The sequence below is a fragment of the Eublepharis macularius genome, chromosome 2 (assembly GCF_028583425.1).
Source record: "Eublepharis macularius isolate TG4126 chromosome 2, MPM_Emac_v1.0, whole genome shotgun sequence".
NCBI classification, from domain to species: domain Eukaryota; kingdom Metazoa; phylum Chordata; class Lepidosauria; order Squamata; family Eublepharidae; genus Eublepharis; species Eublepharis macularius.
Genome location: NC_072791.1, coordinates 48,261,250 through 48,281,611, shown reverse-complemented (window position 1 = coordinate 48,281,611; position 20,362 = coordinate 48,261,250). Strand labels below are relative to the sequence as shown.

The 20,362-nt window shown below is 40.2% G+C and overlaps 1 protein-coding gene across 1 annotated transcript in view; it reads left to right on the top strand.

Annotated features, from left to right (window-relative positions):
- MIPOL1 (mirror-image polydactyly 1) overlaps positions 1 to 20,362 on the top strand; it is a 270,727-nt gene that overhangs the window by 38,019 nt on the left and 212,346 nt on the right. The window contains exons 2-3 of the mRNA XM_054972227.1: positions 13,901 to 14,124; positions 19,561 to 19,696. Of these exons, the coding sequence (XP_054828202.1) occupies positions 14,045 to 14,124; positions 19,561 to 19,696 (216 nt within the window). The 5' untranslated portion in view covers positions 13,901 to 14,044. The remainder of the gene's footprint in view (positions 1 to 13,900; positions 14,125 to 19,560; positions 19,697 to 20,362) is intronic.

Sequence of the window (20,362 nt, the reverse complement as noted above, 5' to 3'; positions counted from 1 at the left end):
GAAATCTTGGAGCAAGATGCGGAGTCCCTGCCAGCTCAAACAAGTTCAGAAATACAAATGAAGGACTGGTCAAAAGGTAAAAACTACTGAGGTTCAAATCCCTTGGTATAGGTTATCCCAATGTTAGGTGTGGCCTGGAATGCATTTGTTCTTGTTGGTAGGTAAAAGTGACTTTTAAAATATCTCTTCCCCCACCCTTGAAACTAGCATAGTTGCAAATATATCCCTTTGAAACAGATTTTTTACATCCTTCCACGTTTTATTTCTGTTGGAACTTTTCCCTCTGTTTCAAATATACATTGACTTCAGTGATGTCATGTCCCTTGGCTACTTGCTGCTGCAGTCCGACCTCTTTGAGTAGACAGGTGCATCTTTGGATATTACTTCAGTTGAATGAAGGGTGGGATGAAGTATTTTCCCACTTATGTGGTTCCTTATCTTGTTTCTGCACTGATACAGCCTCCAGCTAGATTTTGGAGTATGATTATTTTACTAGGGATTTTTTTCTTGTTCAATACCCGTACAGCAGAAAAGGGATTAAAAACTTATGAATATAAAATTATGCAAATAGAAGTCTGGAAATTTGGGAAAGTAGTCTTATTATCCTTTTAAGCTTCAGAAAGTCACATTGGTTGTTCATTGAAGATGGGCTTCAGGTATCTGGAACTGTACTATCTCCATTATTTTTAATAATGCCCAAGGTGAGGTAGAAACAAGAGAAAGTACATCAGTATTGTCAATGCATCCTTTTTGTTCTCCATCTTCACCCTTTTTTAAAAAAATCTGTTGAGATAAGGTCGATGGATGAATTTTTACCTGGAAAATGTCCATATAAGTCAGAACTATGAACAGAAGCAGTTGCTTCGTTCTTGCTCCAGCTCCATTAAGAATATTATAAAAATGAGAAGGATGGTGGTCAGATGTGATAGCTGTAGCTTGCAAATTACATATGTAATGGTGTTGTCAAATTATATATGATGATGTTGTCAGTGTTTGAGGCATGGCGAGTTTATTAGCAGTATCCATTTGATGCTGATCCTTTTAAACTGCAGAAAAGAAGTGGTAAGAGCATCCACTTTCTTTGGCTTTAGTTGTGCCAGTCACATTAAAGGTAGCCTGCTACCAGGGGGAAAAGAAGTTGAGAAATAGGGAGTTACAGAGATCTAAAGCTGGATCCTGGGGTTTGACATTGAAAAAGGAAGGGGCAGATTAACTTTCCCCTTCTTCCAGTGAATAGATCAGAAAGATTCTGGTTCGAATCATGGCCAATTCCATATCCTGGCATATCTCTATTCCTTCAAAGGCCATTGGTTCCTCCCAAACTGGTATGGGTGCAAGTATATCCATACCACACCATGGATCTTTGTTTGCCAGTGAATAGCCACATTCTGGCCCTACTTGTTTGGTTTTCTAGCCTTGATTCAGGTATTTCCATCTGACAGCCTGCCAACTCTTTCATTCCCTCCTTAGCTTAATCTGTTAGCATCCCTATTGTTTACCTGCTTTCCTTTTTGCTTGCTCACTGCTTACTCCTTTGGTCCAGCCTTTCTCAGGAGAGTTTTCTTAGCTCAGATCATGGCCTTCAACTTCATATCAACTCTCCTGTGTGTGTGCCCCATGTGCCTTCAGTTTGAGTTTTGTGAGGACTCATAGTCATTTAATTGACTAGCAGTGTTCCAGTGCTGATGACAGTAATTACTCCTGGTTAATCCTCCTCTCAGACTAAGAAAATAATATCTACATCCCTTCCTACCTGTTGTAACATCCACATTCTTCGGAGTCTGGATTGGGATGAAGTTTGAGGAGGGCTATTCATTGAATGTGGAGGCCTGTTATGAATTTTCTGCCATGCTTTGATCACTGAGCTTTTGAACTCTGCAGGGAACCTGGTATCTTGGAACTTGGCGAGTCATTGAACATGGTGTGAAGATGTTTAAATATGTGTACAGAGAGTAGGGAGAAGTGTTGGGAACTGGAACATAGACAGATTGGAGCAGCAACAAACATGTCCAATTGTATCCCTATGCCAGTTTAGATAATCTGCTACTTGATCCTGTAAATGGCTCTGTTCAGTTGATAATTCACAGAAATGAACCGTAAGCACATAATGGGAATACCGAGAAGGAACATGGGTTAGATGATGAATAGTGCAGATGCTTTGTCAAAAGGATTTTTTAAACTTATCCCTTTTTAAATACTTGTTGAGGTATAAGTTTTGCTTTAATATTGAAACCCTTTTCTGTTGTTGTTAGTGGGACTGGCTGTATGGCGATTGATGGGTAGTATTTCTTTGGGTTATAGCTGTCCATTGAATGGCTTTTCTCCTTCTGTGCTACACCCACATCACTGATTTTAGGTGGGGCTCAAGGAAATCTGGATCACTGTAATGACAAAGAAAAAGCTAAAAATGTCTCTCGAATGTCCTTTTTTCTTTCCAAATATCAGTACTTTCCCACTATCCTGTGTTTTAGAACCTCTGCAACCAGTTCAGCTTCAGTACCTTTAGGGGTCACTATACCCTAAGAAAGGTTCAAAAGGTTAACTATTTCAAAGGCCAATTGCAAGCACTAAATTTTATTATACATTACCTCCCAGGTTCCATTAATGTTCTACGTCCTTGGTTTGCATAAGCCTTACACATAAGAGGCCACAAAATCAGTTGGCTAACATAAACTGTGTGTTTTCATACAATTCCCAAACTTCTGAGCTGCCATGAGAAGGACTATTGCATACTCATGGATAAGATAATACAGATCTGAAATTAATGCTGACAAGAACAAATGTTTTTCATAGTACTAAGAGCAGAGATACTGTGTGCTAATATATTTATTTACTGTGCTCTCAGTAGTTGGTTACAAATTCTTTAATTGGTTCTGTCCATTGGAGTATTGGAAAGTGTTCATTAGGATTGTGAATTATGTGTGATTAAGCTTTGTTTCCTTAAGAATTTTGCTGAGAACAACTTTACTGTCAGTCAGAAATACTAAGGTGATTCTGGGAATATTGAAAGTCAAATTGGCTATGCATTCAGAATACTGTTCTTTATATACCTTCTGAGTCAGTCACAAGCCAAACCTCAAACAGGGAAAACAGCCATTCCAACCGAGTGACCTGTATCTGTCTCCCCATTTTCCCTATCTCCTATAAACAACAAAAGTGGTTTTGTAAATAAATTTCATAGGATTCTTACCAAAAAGATTGGCCTCCCCTACGAATCTGGTATATGATCATCTTGACTGACCTTTTTCCAGAATAAAGCAAACTAATTTATTTCTAAACTGTATTTTATGCATTTACGGCTTTTGTCCTAATCTTTTAAATCAGTATCTCTATTAGTGTCATATTCAGCTTTTAGATAGTCTCATCCTACATTATCCTACCTTTGTTCATTGCCTACAGGTTATTTAGATGAAGAACGTTGCATTCTTTTCAAATGTGGCCTTTTGCATCTTATAGAAGCACCAAAAAAAAAAGCAAAAGCAATGTGTCATCTTAAGTTTATAAAACTGGTTTTATATTTGTATAATTTCTACCTGTAGACTTCATTGTGTCTCTACCAGAAGCATTTTTTAAACATTTTAGGCTAGGTTCTCTGGGTTGTTAATGAGTCATGCTAGTTTCTTCACTGTAATAATATGGCAGGCTTCGTGCATATCAAACACTTAAAATGAGGTTTTTGAACTATTAAAATTTTAATTTTGCCTTAAAAGCCGCCTTATAATTGTTCCTTAAAATACCTTGGTATAAAATGATACCATGACATACAAAAACATAATGAATTCTGTACTTCAACCTCTTGAAATTGAATCTGTGTCTCTATCAAATGCACAAATGTTTAAATAACTTGCGTTGAGGCCTGCTTTTCAGTGCATTTGAGTGAACTAGCAAAAATGTAACTTTTCCCAAATAAAGTATTAATATGACACAATAGATTGTGTATTGTTTTAAATTTGGTGCAAGAGACTGTCATTGCAGAGTTACACCCCTCTAAGTCCAGTGATTTCAGTGGGCTTAGAAAAGGGTAACTTTTCCAAGTACTGTCTGTCATCCATAGACATTTACTCTCAATATCTTGGAGAAACTTGGTGCTGCTAGTACATGTAAGCCATGGTAAAGGTGCATTTAATTCTGTGCGTAAGTGATCTTGCTTAGCACTCCCCCCCCCCACACACACCCCGTTCTCACTCGCATTTTTTAAATGATAAAAACAGACACAAAGACCCAGTTGGAATTGGAGCTATAGCATGCCAAAGGAAGGCCTGATTCCATGCACCCTTCCATATTTGCCTTTCCCACACAGGTAAAGGAGCAGCTTCAGAGTGCGGTGGCGGCCATATTGAGATCAGGAAAAGGGCACTGCAGATCCTCTGTGGCCCTGGTGCACCCCTTGCACACATCTGTTTGAAAAGGCCATGGGAGATCCTGGTTATAGATCCTCCATATCATTTGCACATTGGCTCTCAGTCAGTCACATGTGTTTAGAGACCACCAACGAAAAAGTCTTAATTTCACAATTAGTCCCTTAAGCACATCTGTCATTCCCAAGCCATATGGGTTGCATGAGAAGTTCTAAACTTATGCTCCTGAGTAGTATGGAAGTGCTGTTTTCGCTGTAGGCATTTATATTTTTATGTTACAGCAACCAACATACATCTATATGATCTGGAAAGTTGGAACTGTTCATTTATTTGGGGATTTTAAATCAGTCTGTCCAGCAGTGTACAGTGTGCCATGCAATTCTTATTCCTCTATCTGAATAATGAGTTGTGCCCCTGTATACAAGCATCCAGAGAAGTTAGCCGTGTTAGTCTGTAGTCACTTCTGCTACAATAAATTTTGTATACAAGCAGAAGCCCTTTACTCCCACAGAAGGAGCTTTTCCCTGACAGAAAACATGTTCTGCCATTAGAAAAACCCCTTGTTTTAGGAGAAGGCCCCTTTTATTAGAGAAAGGGGCCTCCGTTAGCACAACCAGTCTGTGGGGCCCAACTCTCTTGTTAGGGAGACTGGTTCAAAAAATCAAGGCATACATTGCAGTTTCCTTCTGCCCTCCATGCATCTGACGAAGAGAACGTGGTTCTTGAAAGCTTATGCTACAATAAAATTGGTTAGTCTTAAAGGTGCTACTGGACTCTTTTTTATTTTGCCACTACAGACTAACACGGCTAACTCCTCTGGATCTAAGGCATACAGTGAGTTCCATAGCTTAGTCTGTGGTTCCCGCTTTCTACTAAAGATTGTTTATAAATCCAATACCAGACGATTAGTGTGACCTGTAAGAAAAGCAGAGCTGTAGTATTCAGGATTACACTACTATCAACTGAATTTGGTCAGCCAATAGGACATGCTTAAAGACATTAACAGTATGTTTTGCATTCTTCTTTCTCATTCTTATTTTTTAATTTAATTCTTTATTTTCTGAATAAAGTTTCAGTTACATTACCTGAACATACTATAAATGTTCAGCTTTGAGCAGAGCAGTATTTAGACTTTTAGACAGTTGAAATGGCTTGTGGTAGAGTACTGATCTATCTTCCATGAACAGAAGATAGTATGTTAGTTGGATACAGCTGTAGTATTTTTTTAATTAGCTTCTGTCTATTTTTTTATCCTGCCATCTCTCCAAGGAACTTGAGATATTTATTTAGATTATTTATATGCTGCCTTGATCAGGATGGCTCACAAGTAAAAACAATACCATAATTATAAAAAAAAACAATTTAAATTATCAGCATTAAACATATACATGACTCTCTGATCCCGTCTCTATTTTATTCTGGCAACAACACTGTGAGATAGGTTGGCTTGATGATGTGTAAATGCCCTAAGGTCACACAGTGAGCTTCATGGCTGAGGAGAAACTTGAACCCAGGGTTCCCCAATACTAGATGCTGTTTACTGCTCCATACAAGCTCTGATACACAAAGTTTAAGAGTGACTAGTGACAACCTGCTAAGACTCCAAAGGTCTGCAAGCCTCATCGAGTTGTTGCTCATGTCCTCTGGAAATAGAGCCTTAAATAGAATATACAGGTACAATAGAATATAGAAAGAACTACAAATGTATATGCCACTCGGTCCCTCAGTAAAGGATTATTGCCAAGATGAGGCTCATTAGAGACTCCCTATTAAAATAAAAGGCCATATTTCCCAATTCCTCCACCCCAGTCTTTATTTCATAGGCTTACTGGAGAAGGTCCTGACTGGCCTGGCAACTTCCTGTTGATGTTGGTAAAGGACTGGCTTAGGCTGCTTTACAATCTTCCCTTCGTTCCTGTTGGAGTACTCTTTCCATCTTGTCAGACATACTCCACTATAGATCTTCTAGTCTCTTCCTATTATTATTTATGTCATTTATAGTCTACCTTCTTCACTGAGACTCAAGGTGGATTACATAGTGTGCAATTAGTACAATGTATCAAGGACATTTCCATAAACAATGTCATACAATTTTACAAAGACATAGATCCAATACAGAGTTGAAGAATTGCTGAAACAGAACAAAATCAGTTCTAGGGTTGACATTAGATAACATGAAACACAGGTAGTATATAGGAGTACATATTCAAAGCAACAGATAATATGCAAGGCAACATGGTGAAGTCTATGGTCCCTAACTCATTAGTGAAGCATCTGAGACCCTCTCCCTACAATATTTCGCTCCTATCTGAGTAAAAAGCCTTTTTGAATAATTCAGTTTTGCATTGTTTGCAGAAAGCCAGGAAAGTGGGGGCTCTCCTGACCTCATCAGACAGGCTGTTCCACAGGGTAGGGGCCACCACAGCCTGTGTGCGGGCTGCTGTTGATTTCACCCATGTGCAGCCTGGCATCTGCAAAAGACCCTGTTCAGATGAGTGAAGCTGCCATGGAAGGACATAGGGAGGGAGGTGGTCCCGTAGGTATGCTGGACCAACGCCGTAAAGAGCTTTGTATGTAATGACTAATACCTTGAATTGAACGCAGTAACTGATAGGTAGCCAGTGGAGTGACTGAAGGATGGGAGTGATGTTCATGCTCCTGCGTGCTGCTTACAGTCAAGCTGCAGCATTTTGTACCAATTGGAGCCTCCTAGTTAACTTAGATGGGAGACCAATGTATAGTGTATTATAATAGTCAAGTTTTGATGTTACTATAGCATGGATCCAGGTGGCCAGGTCAGCTGTGTCAAGGTATGAAGCCATCTTCCAGACTAGAGTGAAATTGTAGTAAGCATTTTTTGTGGCTGCCTTGCTTTTGGATCCAGTATAACCCCATGGCTCTTAACTGAGTCTGAAAGGGTCAGACAAACTCCATCGAAAGTGGGGAGTACAATGTCTTTCAAGATCTCTGCCTTCCTAACAAGAATCACTTCAGTCTTGTCTGGGTTCAATTTCAATTTGTTATTTTTCAGCCATTTCACCATGGCTGTCAGGTAGCGATCTAAGATTTCTACTTCATCTTGTAGGGACCTGGATAGCGAGATATTGATGACATCCCACTCCATAGCTACAAATGAGTTCTCCTAAAGGTTTTATGTAGAGGTTGAATAACATGGGAGATAAGATTGCACCCTGCGGAACCCCACAAGATAGTTCCCATTCTGGAGATAGCTGATCTCCAATGGCAACCCTTTGAGTCTATTCCATGAGAAACTATTTAAATCAGTCCAGGGCACATCCTTTGATGCCCACTTCTGTTTCTAAGTGCCTCAACAGGATGGCAGAGTCTACTGTGTCAAAGGCTGCAAACAGATCCAGGAGGAGCAATACGGAGGCATGGCCTATGTCTATATTCAGATGGAGATCATCCACTAATGCTACTAGTGCTGTCTCTGTCCCATGCCCTAGTCTGAATCCAGACTGGAAAGGGTCTAGAGTGCTAGAGTTGTCCAAGAAGATCTGGAGTTGGTCAGCTACTGCTCTCTCAATCACTTTGCCCAGAAAGGGAAGATTAGAGACAGGGCTATAATTGGCCACATTAGTTTTGTCTAGGGATGGTTTCCTAGGCTATCTGTGATCTTTCTTCTGCCTTCTCCTTGATGCTGAATCCTCCTTGCCTCCAGCCTCTCTCTCATCCAGCTCTTGGAAGGCCTTGGCTGGTAGTTTTCTTTGCTTCTTCTTGTAGTTCTTTTGCCTTCCAACCAACTTCCAGTTGCTTCTCTGCTGCCTCCCCCCCTTGCTTCTTTCTACTGCCGCTTGTTCACAGGAGGGTTGCATCCTATCAACTGTTGACCTGGCATTCTTATTCTAGAATGAAGCATCCTACTTGTAGTCAGGACCCCACACTGACCTTTTCATTTGAATATCCATCTTCCAGACTTGCAGTAGCTCAACTCAAAGTACTCAGTACTCTTCAGCTTTACAATATGGGGCCGGTACTTGGGCTGCCAATGCAAACAGTGATCTGTTCTTGGAGCACAGGAATAACTCTCACCCCTTAGGAGTAACCTCATATTTTCTTACCTTCTTGGGTAGAGCTGCATAAAATCTGGAGCTTAACATCATGATTGGCCCTTTGGGTGTAAGCTTTGGCTTTGATTGTATTTTCTATCATGATGATATATATCCATTTTGTTTTAAATAAAGATATTAATGCTATTTTGTTCAGAAGTGGAATCTGAAACACTTTTTTCTTGCAACCACTGCAAGTGTTGGGTTTGAATACAAAAATTATTCCTTTTAAATAGGTACTAGTGGGGAAAGGAGTGGAATCTTATATTCCATTTATGAGTGGGTGAATATACATTATATTTACATTCAAGCTCAAAGAAAGGGTGAAGGACATATGTTTGAGATATGTTTGAAGAAGGATAATCAATTTCTCAAAGAACTTACCACCCAAACCCACTTTTAGTTCTCATTGGGGAGAAAAATAGGGTATAAATGTAGTAAAATAAAGGGTAACAGAAAAGGTTTGAAAAATTAAGAATAAATGATTTTATGTATGTAGATGTTATGTTATCTTATACTATATGTGTATACTGAGGATAACAGATCAATATGTGGCACCTATGCAAATATAGTTAATGTTTTGGAATTTTGTTGTTGTTGTTGTTAAGTATTTATATTTTTCTCACCTTTAGTGAGCTCATGGCAGCATAAATTATCTCCCCTCTCCCATTTCATCCTTATCCCTGTAGATGTTGGTCTGGGAGAGTGACTAATCCAAGGTTACCCAGTTAGCTTTCAGGGTTGAGTGAGGATTTCAATGTGTATCTCCCCAGTCAAGGTCCAGCAGTATAATCACTATACTATACTGGCTCTTTTCCATTCTCTGTCCTTCATAGTCTTCCCTTCTCAGCTCTACATCTCCACAAAACACCTTTGAATCCACTACGATACTCTAAAGGATGAGAAGACTAATAACTATTTCCCAGTCTGGAACAATACCTCATTCACAGAGGTCTTTTGGAATTGTTTTTAACCTATGCAGCATGTTGAAAAGGGAAGAGCTGTCTTTTTATCAGTTCTAGTAGTTTATTTCAAAGGCTCATGCAAGAAGGTATCCTTTAATGCTGTATCCACCATTATTTTCTATTTGGGGTCCAGGGCCCTGGGCTACCATTAATGTACCTTTTTAGGCCTATCATATATTATGTGTTTCCAAATAAGATTTAAGAAAAATAGTTTGTGTGAAATCTTTCCTTATAAACCCTCCTTGATAGTATTTTATGATCTAGAAGCATAATCAGTCCAGCTTTAGTGCAGGTACGATGAGCAAAGACATAACAAATTTTTCATTAAAAACCAGTTCATGTACCCCAGGGAGATGCCTTAGAGATGAGATGAGGATCAGAGATTTCGCCTGCATTTTTAATAGATTGTTTTCACCAGAATGTTTGTTGGTTCATTATTGCCTAAAGTGGCCTTAACTTTATTATAATGCATGCTTAAAAGTAAAACAATGCAGTAGTTCTTGGGGGTTTTGTGTGTTTCCCCCATTTTACCTCATGTGGTAAATTTTTATCATATCAAAATGTTAATACATGAATAAATTTGCATAACCGGGAGGATTTCTGTTTAATTAAAGTGTGTCCAGAGACATGCCCTTGCTCCAGATAAAAAAGAAATTTAGCTAATTAAGATTTGGATAAATTATGAGAACATATAATAGGAGTATGGTCTGCCTAGTGTTATAGTAACAAAACAAAAATATAACAGGTATTGCTGTCTTCTTCCTGTGCTCATTTAGACAACCAAAATACTAGTTTGTCTGAATAAAAGTCCAGCAGCCACTGTGTTCTCAAATGATGTAATAAATCCATATAGATTGTAATGATAGCTTGAACCCCCCCTATTTAGACTAACCTGAATTACAACAAGAGATAAACAGAATATTTACTCATCCCTTATGAGCTGCTGCTGATATGTAAATTTATTCTTCAACTTTGCACAAATATACTTTTGAGCTACTGCTTAAACACTTCAAGGTCCTTAACCAAACAGTTTTAATGATGCTTCCAATAATATAAAAGTGTGACATTTGATTGAATACCTTGTGCAGTTGTGATACTGCAGGAAAGTGTAAATAAGCCCCCCACCTTAACCAGACAAGGATCAAATCATCATGCAACACCTAGATAATTTATAATTTTACTGTTTATATCCATCTTGACATTTTTTATCTGCCAAAAGCAGGTTTCATTTGGATTCTTAATCTGAGATTTATTTGGTGGATCTGGAAGTCATAGCTGGAGTTCCCACAGGAAATGGTCCATCTACCAACAGATTAAATGGCAGTCCTGCAGTTGTTAAGGGAGCTCTCCGTTTAACACGCATGCATACTCATTCAGTCAGCACTGTGGAGAAAAATTAAAGTAGTAACCCAGGTTTAGGAACAATGTAGCTAAAAAGTCCCGTATTTGCTAAATGACAAAGGGTTATATAGCAGCATTTTCATTTTATTATTCGTGCTTGAATTTCTTGTTTGCTTTGTTGAGTCTGCTGACGAATACTAATAAATGCCTGCAACAATCCAGACGGGAGATGCCTGGCAACAAAGCTATGCGGTGGACCTCCCTGATCTTCTCCAGTTCACAACCTGACCTTTTGAAAAATTGCCTGGGCTAAGCTGCAGAATTTGGGTGTAATGGTTATTGTTAACTCCAGCTTTAGGATTTATTAATTTGTGTGATCAAGACTTACCTATACTTCAAAGTTTCAAAAGACCAAACACAATCATCCATCCATTAGAACTAACATTGTGTCTTATTGAATCCCCCCTTGCTATCTGTCTAGCAATTCTGATGTTTTAGTGTGTGTTTGTGTGTGGAATCTCAGAAGTGTCTTTAAAGCGCAGGCAAAAATATATGTCCACATGAAACTTATATTTCAAAATCTAATGCTTGAAAATAGTAGCGTGTGCAGAATATTAAAACAAATACCTAAGCTAGCAATATTTACACAGTGGATGCTTAATGATCACAGCTGACATTGAGAATCAAATTATGATTAACCAGCTATGAGAAGGGGTTATCTAATGCAGTATCTGCCAAAATGAAACAAAACAACCTAATTTTTTTCTGGAGTAGGAAAAAATTGTTATTAAACTACTGAATTCTTTAAGGGATTCTTTACATTGCCTTTCTGCAGTTTTCCCAATGGCTTATAAATGCTCTTCAATTGCATTATTGTTTATATTTTGCTACTCATGTACATGAGCAACATTGGCATCAAAGAAAGGTCCCTGCCCTCAAGAGTATCCAAATCAAAATTTCAGCAAGGTAGAAAAGAAAGAATATGAGCAAATGAAGTTCCAAATATACAAGCTTTATTTTAGTTGTTGATGACCAAGGTTCTGATTATGAATTGCCAAAAGACAGAAGTATCCAACATAGGGCACTACTTGTGCTCTCCCTTAGTTTGCACAGCATACTTAAAGGACTGTATCGATGTAAAAGGCATATTTCCGATTAATCGTTTAAAAACATCCTCTTGTCAAATTGTCTTGAACATGTAGCTGTACGTCAGATAAAGTTGATGTACAAGTTTTGATTTTGTAAATAGGTTTTTATGTAGGGGCATTTCAAACAAGCAGTTCTCTATATGTATTCTTATGTTGTATCTGTCAGCAGAGATGCATAATAAACAGAGAAATGTGGGACATGGGAGTGTGTGTGAGAGAGAGAAACAAATTTACACTCAGAGCCTTGCTTAAGCTTTAGGAAAGAAATGGGTTCTTTATTGCTGGAACGCCATACTTGATCAGAAAGAGGAAAGATCTCTAGCTGTGTAGTCGAAGGATGCCGTTGTCTGGTAGGATGAGTTGACCGGCCTCCATGGTGCCAAAGTGTAGAAGAGAGAGGAAAGTGGGACAAAGAGAGGAAGATGAGAATAGCCACCTCCAGGTCAAAGGATAGTAACAGGATAATAAACAGCAAAGGGTAAACAGATCCCTGACACCTCTGTCTTTTTCTTTGGTTTGACCCTTTCCAAAACTTGAGTAAGGGACAGTGTTCAGTCCTCTTCTTACCATATCAGTAGATGGTAGAATTGTGCATTTCTTCCATTATTAATTTCAATAGCTATGAAAATGGGATGTTTTGTAATTATGATTAATATGAAAATGAAACATATTTGCCATCTAAACAGCCTGTATCCAAAAAAAGCTCATCTTTTTTATTTTGGTCTCTTGTTATTGGAGTCTTGCCTCTGTCTAGTTGCACTTTTACAAGGTAGCAAGCATTTTCCTAATAAGGGCATATGCTGTGTTCCTTAAGGAAAGGGGGGGAAGGAGAGGGTCTGGACTTTCTTGATTGGCTGAAAGTTGTAGCCATTAGGATTACATACAGATTTGAGGTATTCCACTCTTGAAGGATATCAGGTAGGGCTTTGCTTTCTGCTCTCTACTTAATGCCTGCCCTGTTGTGCTAAATTTTCTCTTGAAGTCTGTTTTCCCCTGCATGCCTGCCGCTATGGAAATCTTACCCCTTGTCCAAGAAAATCTACCTCAAAGTCCTCCTGCTACCTGTCTACCCAGATGCCTTACCCTCCTTGTGACATCAAATGCTTTTGCCTTATCAGTCTGCCTCTTCCCCATGCTACAGTCCTTCAAGCTAAGTGGCTGCAGTGCCAGATTTCTTCACCGCATGCTGCTATCTGTGTTACTTTGTGTTTGGAATCTTTCTTATCGTTCTCCTGTAGATGTTAATGTTAAAGTTGGTGTCTTTAATTGCCTAAAAAGACAATTGCTTTTATTCTATATGTCTGAAATTTGGAGTTATGACTGTCCTAGGAGAGTGCTGACGGCAAAACTACCCCTCCCAGGAAAGCTTGTGGGACCTGACATGTGAAGATCATGTGTCTGGTATATCTTGTAGTTTGGCTGTGAGATAAAAGTTTAAGGTAACTTTAGTAGGAGCTGTAATAAAAGGCAAGGTTTAAAAAAAAACAAAAATCATTACATTCCTAGTAGTATGTTCAGATGATCATAAAAAGGTTGCATTGAATTCAGTGGGACTTGTGTAGGAGAACTTCCTGGTGAGTAGTGACCTTAAGTTAGCTATATACCGATTCCTGTTTGCCAATCAATCACAGAGTCTCAGGAGATCATTTATCTTAATAAGCATTCTATTTTTTAACAATTTATGTATGAGAATGAGATGGGGAGAGAGAGAATTTAAATCAACTCTTTTCCTTCATTTCATTGTGGAAAGAGAGAGCCATTATTTCTCCCCATGGAATGCAGGGACATGAAGTTCTCTGTGACAGGATTGCACCACCGCAACTTTTAATCATATTGCAAAACTGCAATCCCTAAGATTTTGGGAGGGATGCCATGACAGTTAAGCCAAGCAATATTTATTTGAATGGAAGGTAACCTTGGTGTATTTCTCTTCTTTAGAAACAGAAAATGTTGCTGTCTTAAATAAGTACATTTCAGTTCTTTAATTAAGTGTTAAAATGTTGATGTTTTCCAAACAGAAAGTTTTGACCAGGGGCAGAATTCCAAGACAAGGTAGGGTGGATTTTTACCCACTTACCTGCAATTTTCAAAGTTCTTCAGCGAGATCTCAGCAAACAGAAGAACTGCCTACAATCAGTGAACAAACAGAACTGCTAGATCAGATGACAGCCACCTTAAGTAGCATGCAAACTACTGACCAAATTTTGCATCTAAATAATTTTACTGCCCCATCTGAATCCAGGTAAGCAAACTATTCATTCTAGATCTTTTTTTAAAAAAATCAGTTGTACTTACATCACTATCTTAAGCAAGGTTAGTCAAAAGAAGCTAACGGAAATATGGTACTGTTTGTAGTGAGTTAATGGGGTTTACAGTAGATTATAAGCGTTTGTACAACTGTTATAGGCTAGGGGTCTACAATCTGTAGCTCTAGAGCCAATATGACTTTTCCACAGTTATAATTGCCATAATCAAAGTTCTGCTCTGAATCTTTTTTGGATGTGTGTGTTTTTAAGTATAGTATCCAAAACCAACTGTAGTATTTTTTAATTTTATTTATCTAAAACATTGAATGCTGCCAAGGCAGCAAACATTAAAATATTAAATAAAATTAAAACAAGATTTTAAACAATTTAAATTTAAAACAATATTTAAAATTGCATAAAGACAATTCAATTAAAACACACATCACACCAACAACAGGGAGGAGGGCCAATAACAGTTATTGGGGATATGCCAAACTAGACAAAAAGAGTCCTCACCTGGTGGTGGAAGACAGCAGTAGAGGGGAACACACGAATCTCCCTGGGGAGAGAATTCCAAAGTTTTGGTGCCACTGCTGAGAAGGCCTTTTCTTGGGTTGCCACCTGTCTAGCCTCAGGTAGCCTGGTCATCTGAAGCAGGGCCTCAGAAAATGACCAGAGTGAACAGGTAGGTTCATATGGGAGAAGGCAGCCCTTCAAGTATGCTGGCCCCAACCTGTATAGGTCTTTAGTACCCCCGGTAAAACATAACCTAACAATCACTTTCATGCGGGAAATTATGTGAATCCTTCATGTACGTTGTGATATCTAATGACAATACAGATACATTATTGTATTTTAATAAGTTCTGAGGTATATTTTTCTATAAGGGGGCTCATCATCTCTGGTTATCACTCTACTCCACCCTCAATACAATAAATGTTTAAAGCCTTTTTACCCTTTAAAATTCTAATAAACTAGGGATACCATTCAGTCAGGTACCATTTTTGTCCAAATATCAGTTTAAGGCTTCCTTGAGAGGAATGTCTTTACCCTACTTTTTAACATTGTCCTTTCTTATGTACATATGTGTCATCAACTCACCAATTTATGGCAACCTCAGCAAGGGGGGTTTTCAAGGCAAATGAGAAGCAGAAGTGGTTTGCCATTGCTTCCTCTGAAGGGTCTTCCTTGATGGTTGCCCATCCAATTACTGACCCTGCTTAACTTCTGAGATTTAACAAAATTGGTCTATACCATGCCGCTGCCTCCCCACCCCATCCATTCATACCCAAATTATATTGAAAGCCCAATGAAGACATACAAGGGAACCAGTTTTAGAGAGAAAGCATACCCCCTCCCACCCTTTCCTGCTACCATACACTAGGATTGGCATTGTCATGTCTGTACCCCTACATCCATAACATTGTTCTATGTGTTGAACCATTGCTAATGCTGTAATGCTGTACCTTGTTTGCATTTTGCAAATGCTCTAACGCTTTCGTTTCTCTAACAGCCTGAGAACCCAGCTGTGTTTTCTTGTTTTTTTGAAGCTCACTGAAGTGACCTTGTACTGTCTGAAATGTTACAATTTACTTTAATGCATTCCCAGACCCTTTTGCGGGAAAACCTGTGATCTAGCTGGGAGGGGGGAAATGAGTGGGTATTTAGAGTTGTACTTTCCTCAAGGTCTTTATTCTTATCAAGGAAGTATGTACTACTGAGATGCTTTTTTGCCTCTGAGTAACTCTATGGAAATATATATGGAAAAGATTGGATTTCTGAATAAAACCATTTAACCAAGAGCTTGGACTTCTTGTTGCAATTGTGCAGAGATCTGTCTACCATATCCTGTCATCCATAGCCTGACAGGCATTCTGTATTGCTATTAGCAGACAAGCTAAGGATATGCCTTGTTTGGTTTATTGAATTTGATATCTGTTGCACATAGGATCAAATATGCATTGGAAGAAATTCACAGGGCAGTGGAAAAGTGTGTGCAAACTTGCAGTCTATTCTGAATTGCTCAATCCTTGCTAATGCGTGTTGGGAAGGCAGAGATCTTGAAAGACATTGAACTCCCCACTTTCGATGGAGACTCACAGACTCAGTTAAGAGCCTAGGGGTTATACTGGATCCAGCGCTACTACTAGAAAAACAAGTTAAGGCAGCCACAAAAAATGCTTACTACAACCTCACTCTAGCCTGGAAGATGGCTTCTTACCTCAACATGGCTGACCTGGCCACCTGGATCCATGCTATGGTAACATCAAAACTTGACTATTGTAATGCGTTATACATTGGTCTCCCATCTAAGTTAACTAGGAGGCTCCAGTTGGTGCAAAATGCTGCTGCTCAACTGTTAGCTGGAGCGAGCAGGAGCATGAACATTACTCCCATCCTACAGTCACTCTGTTGGCTACCTATCATGGTCTTGGTCCAGCATACCTACGAGATTGCCTCACTCCTTATGTCCCTCCACGGCAGCTTCACTCATCTGAACAGGGTCTCTTTCAGGTGCTGGCCTGCACATGGGCGAAATCAACAGCAGCCCACACACGGGCTTTCTCTGTGGCTGCCCCCACCCTATGGAACGGTCTGCCTGAGGAGGTCAGGAGAGCCCCCACTCTCCTGGCTTTCCACAAACAATGCAAAACCGAATTATTCAAAAAGGCTTTTTACTCAGATCGGAGAGAAGTATTATAGGGAGGGGTCTCAGATGCTTCCCTAATGAGTTAGGGACCAGAGACTTCACTGCTACATTGCCTTGCATATTATCTGTTGCTCGAATATGTACTCTTATACTACCTGTGTTTCATGTTTATCTAATGTCAGTCCTAGAATTGATTATGTTCTGCTTCAGCAGTTCTTCAACTCTGTATTGAATCCTTGCTAATGCTACGTCTCTGTAAAATCCTATGACATTGTTGTGGAAATGTCCTTAACACTGTATAGAAATGTCCTTGATACTGTATGGAAATGTTCCTGATACTGATTGTACTAATCTCATGCTATGTAATCCACCTTGAGTCTCCGTGAGAAAGGCGGACTATAAATGACATAAATAAAGAAATCCTGGCTCTCATTTTGTCTACAGTGTTACCAGAACTGCTCTTTTAAATGGGGAAATTAGCTCAGCAGTCTGGAACTAAAATTAGCGCGGATCTAACCAACGTTTACGGAGGTCCCGATTCCAGACACTCTAGTGATAAAGAGGCAGACTACAAATAGATTCAATAAACACGTGTATTTACTAATAGCGTGGCGTAAGCCTGAACTTGCACATACATACAAGAGAGCATACAAGAACTAGGAAATGCAGAGTAAGAAATACAGAGACGGTCGCATGAGCAGGTACCCACGATGATAAGGGAAATACTGACAATCCTGAAGTGGAGCAGAGACACAACAGCGAGGTGGTCCAATGCCAGCAATGGATCCACAGAGGGACAGCAAGGGGATCTGGATAGGAATGGCATACGCACCATGTGGTCTGAGGGACCAGCTTAAGTACCCCAAAACGCACCCTGGGGCTGGTGCTGTACTTGGTGGTTCTCATGGATTAAAACAAAGGCTTTAATGGGTTACTGAATGGCTTGGATGGGCCACTTTGGTAATCTGATTGTGTTATAGTGATACCTCAGGAGGAGAGGACAAAGGAGGGAGGGGGAGATCCGAGCGTGTTGAAAGGATGTTCCAGCGGACAGGGCTTGCCCTGATGTCATCAGCTCTGGAATGCGGAGGTTTCTTTGAGATGCATTCTTTAAGTGCTTGGGATGGTCGGCACTTAGCTTCTTCTCTGGGGCGGCTCCTAAGATATGCAGAGCGGGGCGAGGTTCTCTCGCTGCGGACGTGGTGTGTCCGCTTCTCCGAAATGGCTTCCCAAAGCAGGCTTTTCCTCTAGGTTTTCTGGCTGCCTAAGAACATGGTCGCCGGCTGGGCATGGCGGGGGCTGGCTAGCAGGCTGCCCGGTAGCGAGGGCAAGCTCGGGGACCGGCACGCGGGAGGCTCCAGGCGGGAACTGACCAGGGAGCGCCCGGCCAGGCTCGCTGGAAGTTTCCCCTGGCAGGCGCCCGGCTGCTAACAGCGGCTTGGGCCGAGATGAGGCAGGCTTCCATGGAGGCAGGGGGAACAGCACGTAAAACACAGTCCAAAGCAGGGAACAGTCACGGTCCATGGCGGATGTCAGTGCAGGCACAGGGCACATGTGTAATAAAGTCCACACACACACTGGGAGGTCCAGGTACAGGTCTGGGCAGGGCTGCCCAGGAAGAAAGTCCTTTGTGGGGTCACCCAGACATGGAGTCGGCAACTAACACAGTCTGTTGCAGCAGCAAGGTAATTAACAAGCAGGCAGGAAACTGACACGTGTATCAGAGCACACACGTGCAGGGCAATCTTGGTGTAGCAGTAAAGCAGCAACGCAGGAAACTTTAACACAGTCCATGGCAGGCCTTAAAGCAGGAGAGGGGGCCTACTTGGCAACAACAGGGGCTCTTAATCCAAGCATCATTTTGATTCCTAGATTTTCTCTCAATTCTAATTCCAGCTTTACAATAACTGCTTTTTATGTGTTCCTTATAAATGGTCTTCTTATTGATTTCAATGATTGTTGGACATTTATAACAAATTGCTTTCCTCTTCCAAATAGTGCTACTGATATATATTTTAGGAAATAGCAAGATAAAATACTTATTTGATGCATTTATATACTGCCTTTCTGCCATAGCATTCAGGGTAGATTACAACTCGAAATAACTGTATACACACAACTCTGAAGGGAAAAGGAGACAAAAGGGAAGTCAGATTTGGATATTGGATATTTGGATGTAGACTGGCCTCTGCCGGATTGAGTTCTGAGAGGCGTGGAGCCAAATGACAATTGGCCTCGAGCATGCTATCTCATCTCATCCTCTGATACTCTAAACATACTTCCTTCACAAGTTGACCACAGAGCCAACCCGGGTTCCATGCAGACACACAGCAGCTCTGGGGAATGGCTGGCATTTTAAAAAAAGAGAGCACAAATGGATTCAGAAAGCTGCTGCTAGGGGAGGGAAAGCTCCTGCCTTTCTCCCAAGCTTTTTTCTATGTGCAAAAACTGTGCAGGGTGAGGGAGAATTTTCTTATTTCTGCTGCTGCTTGTGGAGGTACTGTGTGTGTGTGTGTGTGCCAGCAGAATTGGGAAAACTCTCCCCCCACCTCCTGCAAGCCATTCCTCAGATCTGCTTTGTGTCTGCGTGGAAGCCTGGGCTGGCTCCATGGCAAAATTGTGAAGGAAGTAACGTCTAGAGTGACCCTGACCCAGTGTCCTCCTCTTTCTGGGGAGTGTGTCTGGGAGCATCATCTTGCATGCAAAGAAAGTGTTCTTTCACCAAATTATGAATGTAATAGCTGGTGTCTGGTTGAACAAAAGTTCCTCTTCCTTATTCTAGCCCTATTGAAAAGCATGGAGGAAAAGTGGCATCTGAGTTTGTGGATCCTTTTCATGTCACAGAAGACCTAAATAAAGAACAGGAGGTTGTCTTCCTCTTAAAGGAGCTGGACATTCTAAAAGCAAACAATAAAAAGGTACTATGGAAATATTCAACTTTACTGATTCTGGTTAACAAGATGCAGCAATTTTATTAATGATTTGTTAATTGTAGAGGTTTTTGGGTTGACTTTTTAATCAGTGGCATCACTGATTATTTATTCAAAAATATGAATAGCATATAGATTTCTGTCTTGCCTACAGAACCTTAGAATATTTGGAAAAGTAGAACCTGCTGTGGCTTCATTAAATAGTCCAAATAACTTAAAGAGGGTTTGGAAGAAGAAATGGAAAGAGCCCCATATAACAATGAACCCTCTCTGATTTCCACTGATGAACAGATGCATCATTGATCACAGACTTTTACATATTAGCAATATTAGTTTTCCTCCTCAAAGCACTCAGTGTGCATAATCTCGTTCTTGAAGAGAATAGATCAGCTAATGCATACCCTGAATAAGATGCCCCAGCCACTCCATTTGTTCCTATTATGCAAAAAATCTCCAAGCTGACTCCTACTGCAGAAACACTGACCAAGGCTGCCATGGCTAGAGGCACAGTCCCAAATACAAGCTCCACAAGTTCCACATCAGACAGTCCAACAGAACCAAACTGACCCTTCCCATCACCACCTGAGCAGGCTGTCCAGCCATTCCCAATGATGAGAACTTTTCCAAGTTCTTTCCCAGGGGCACATATGTACA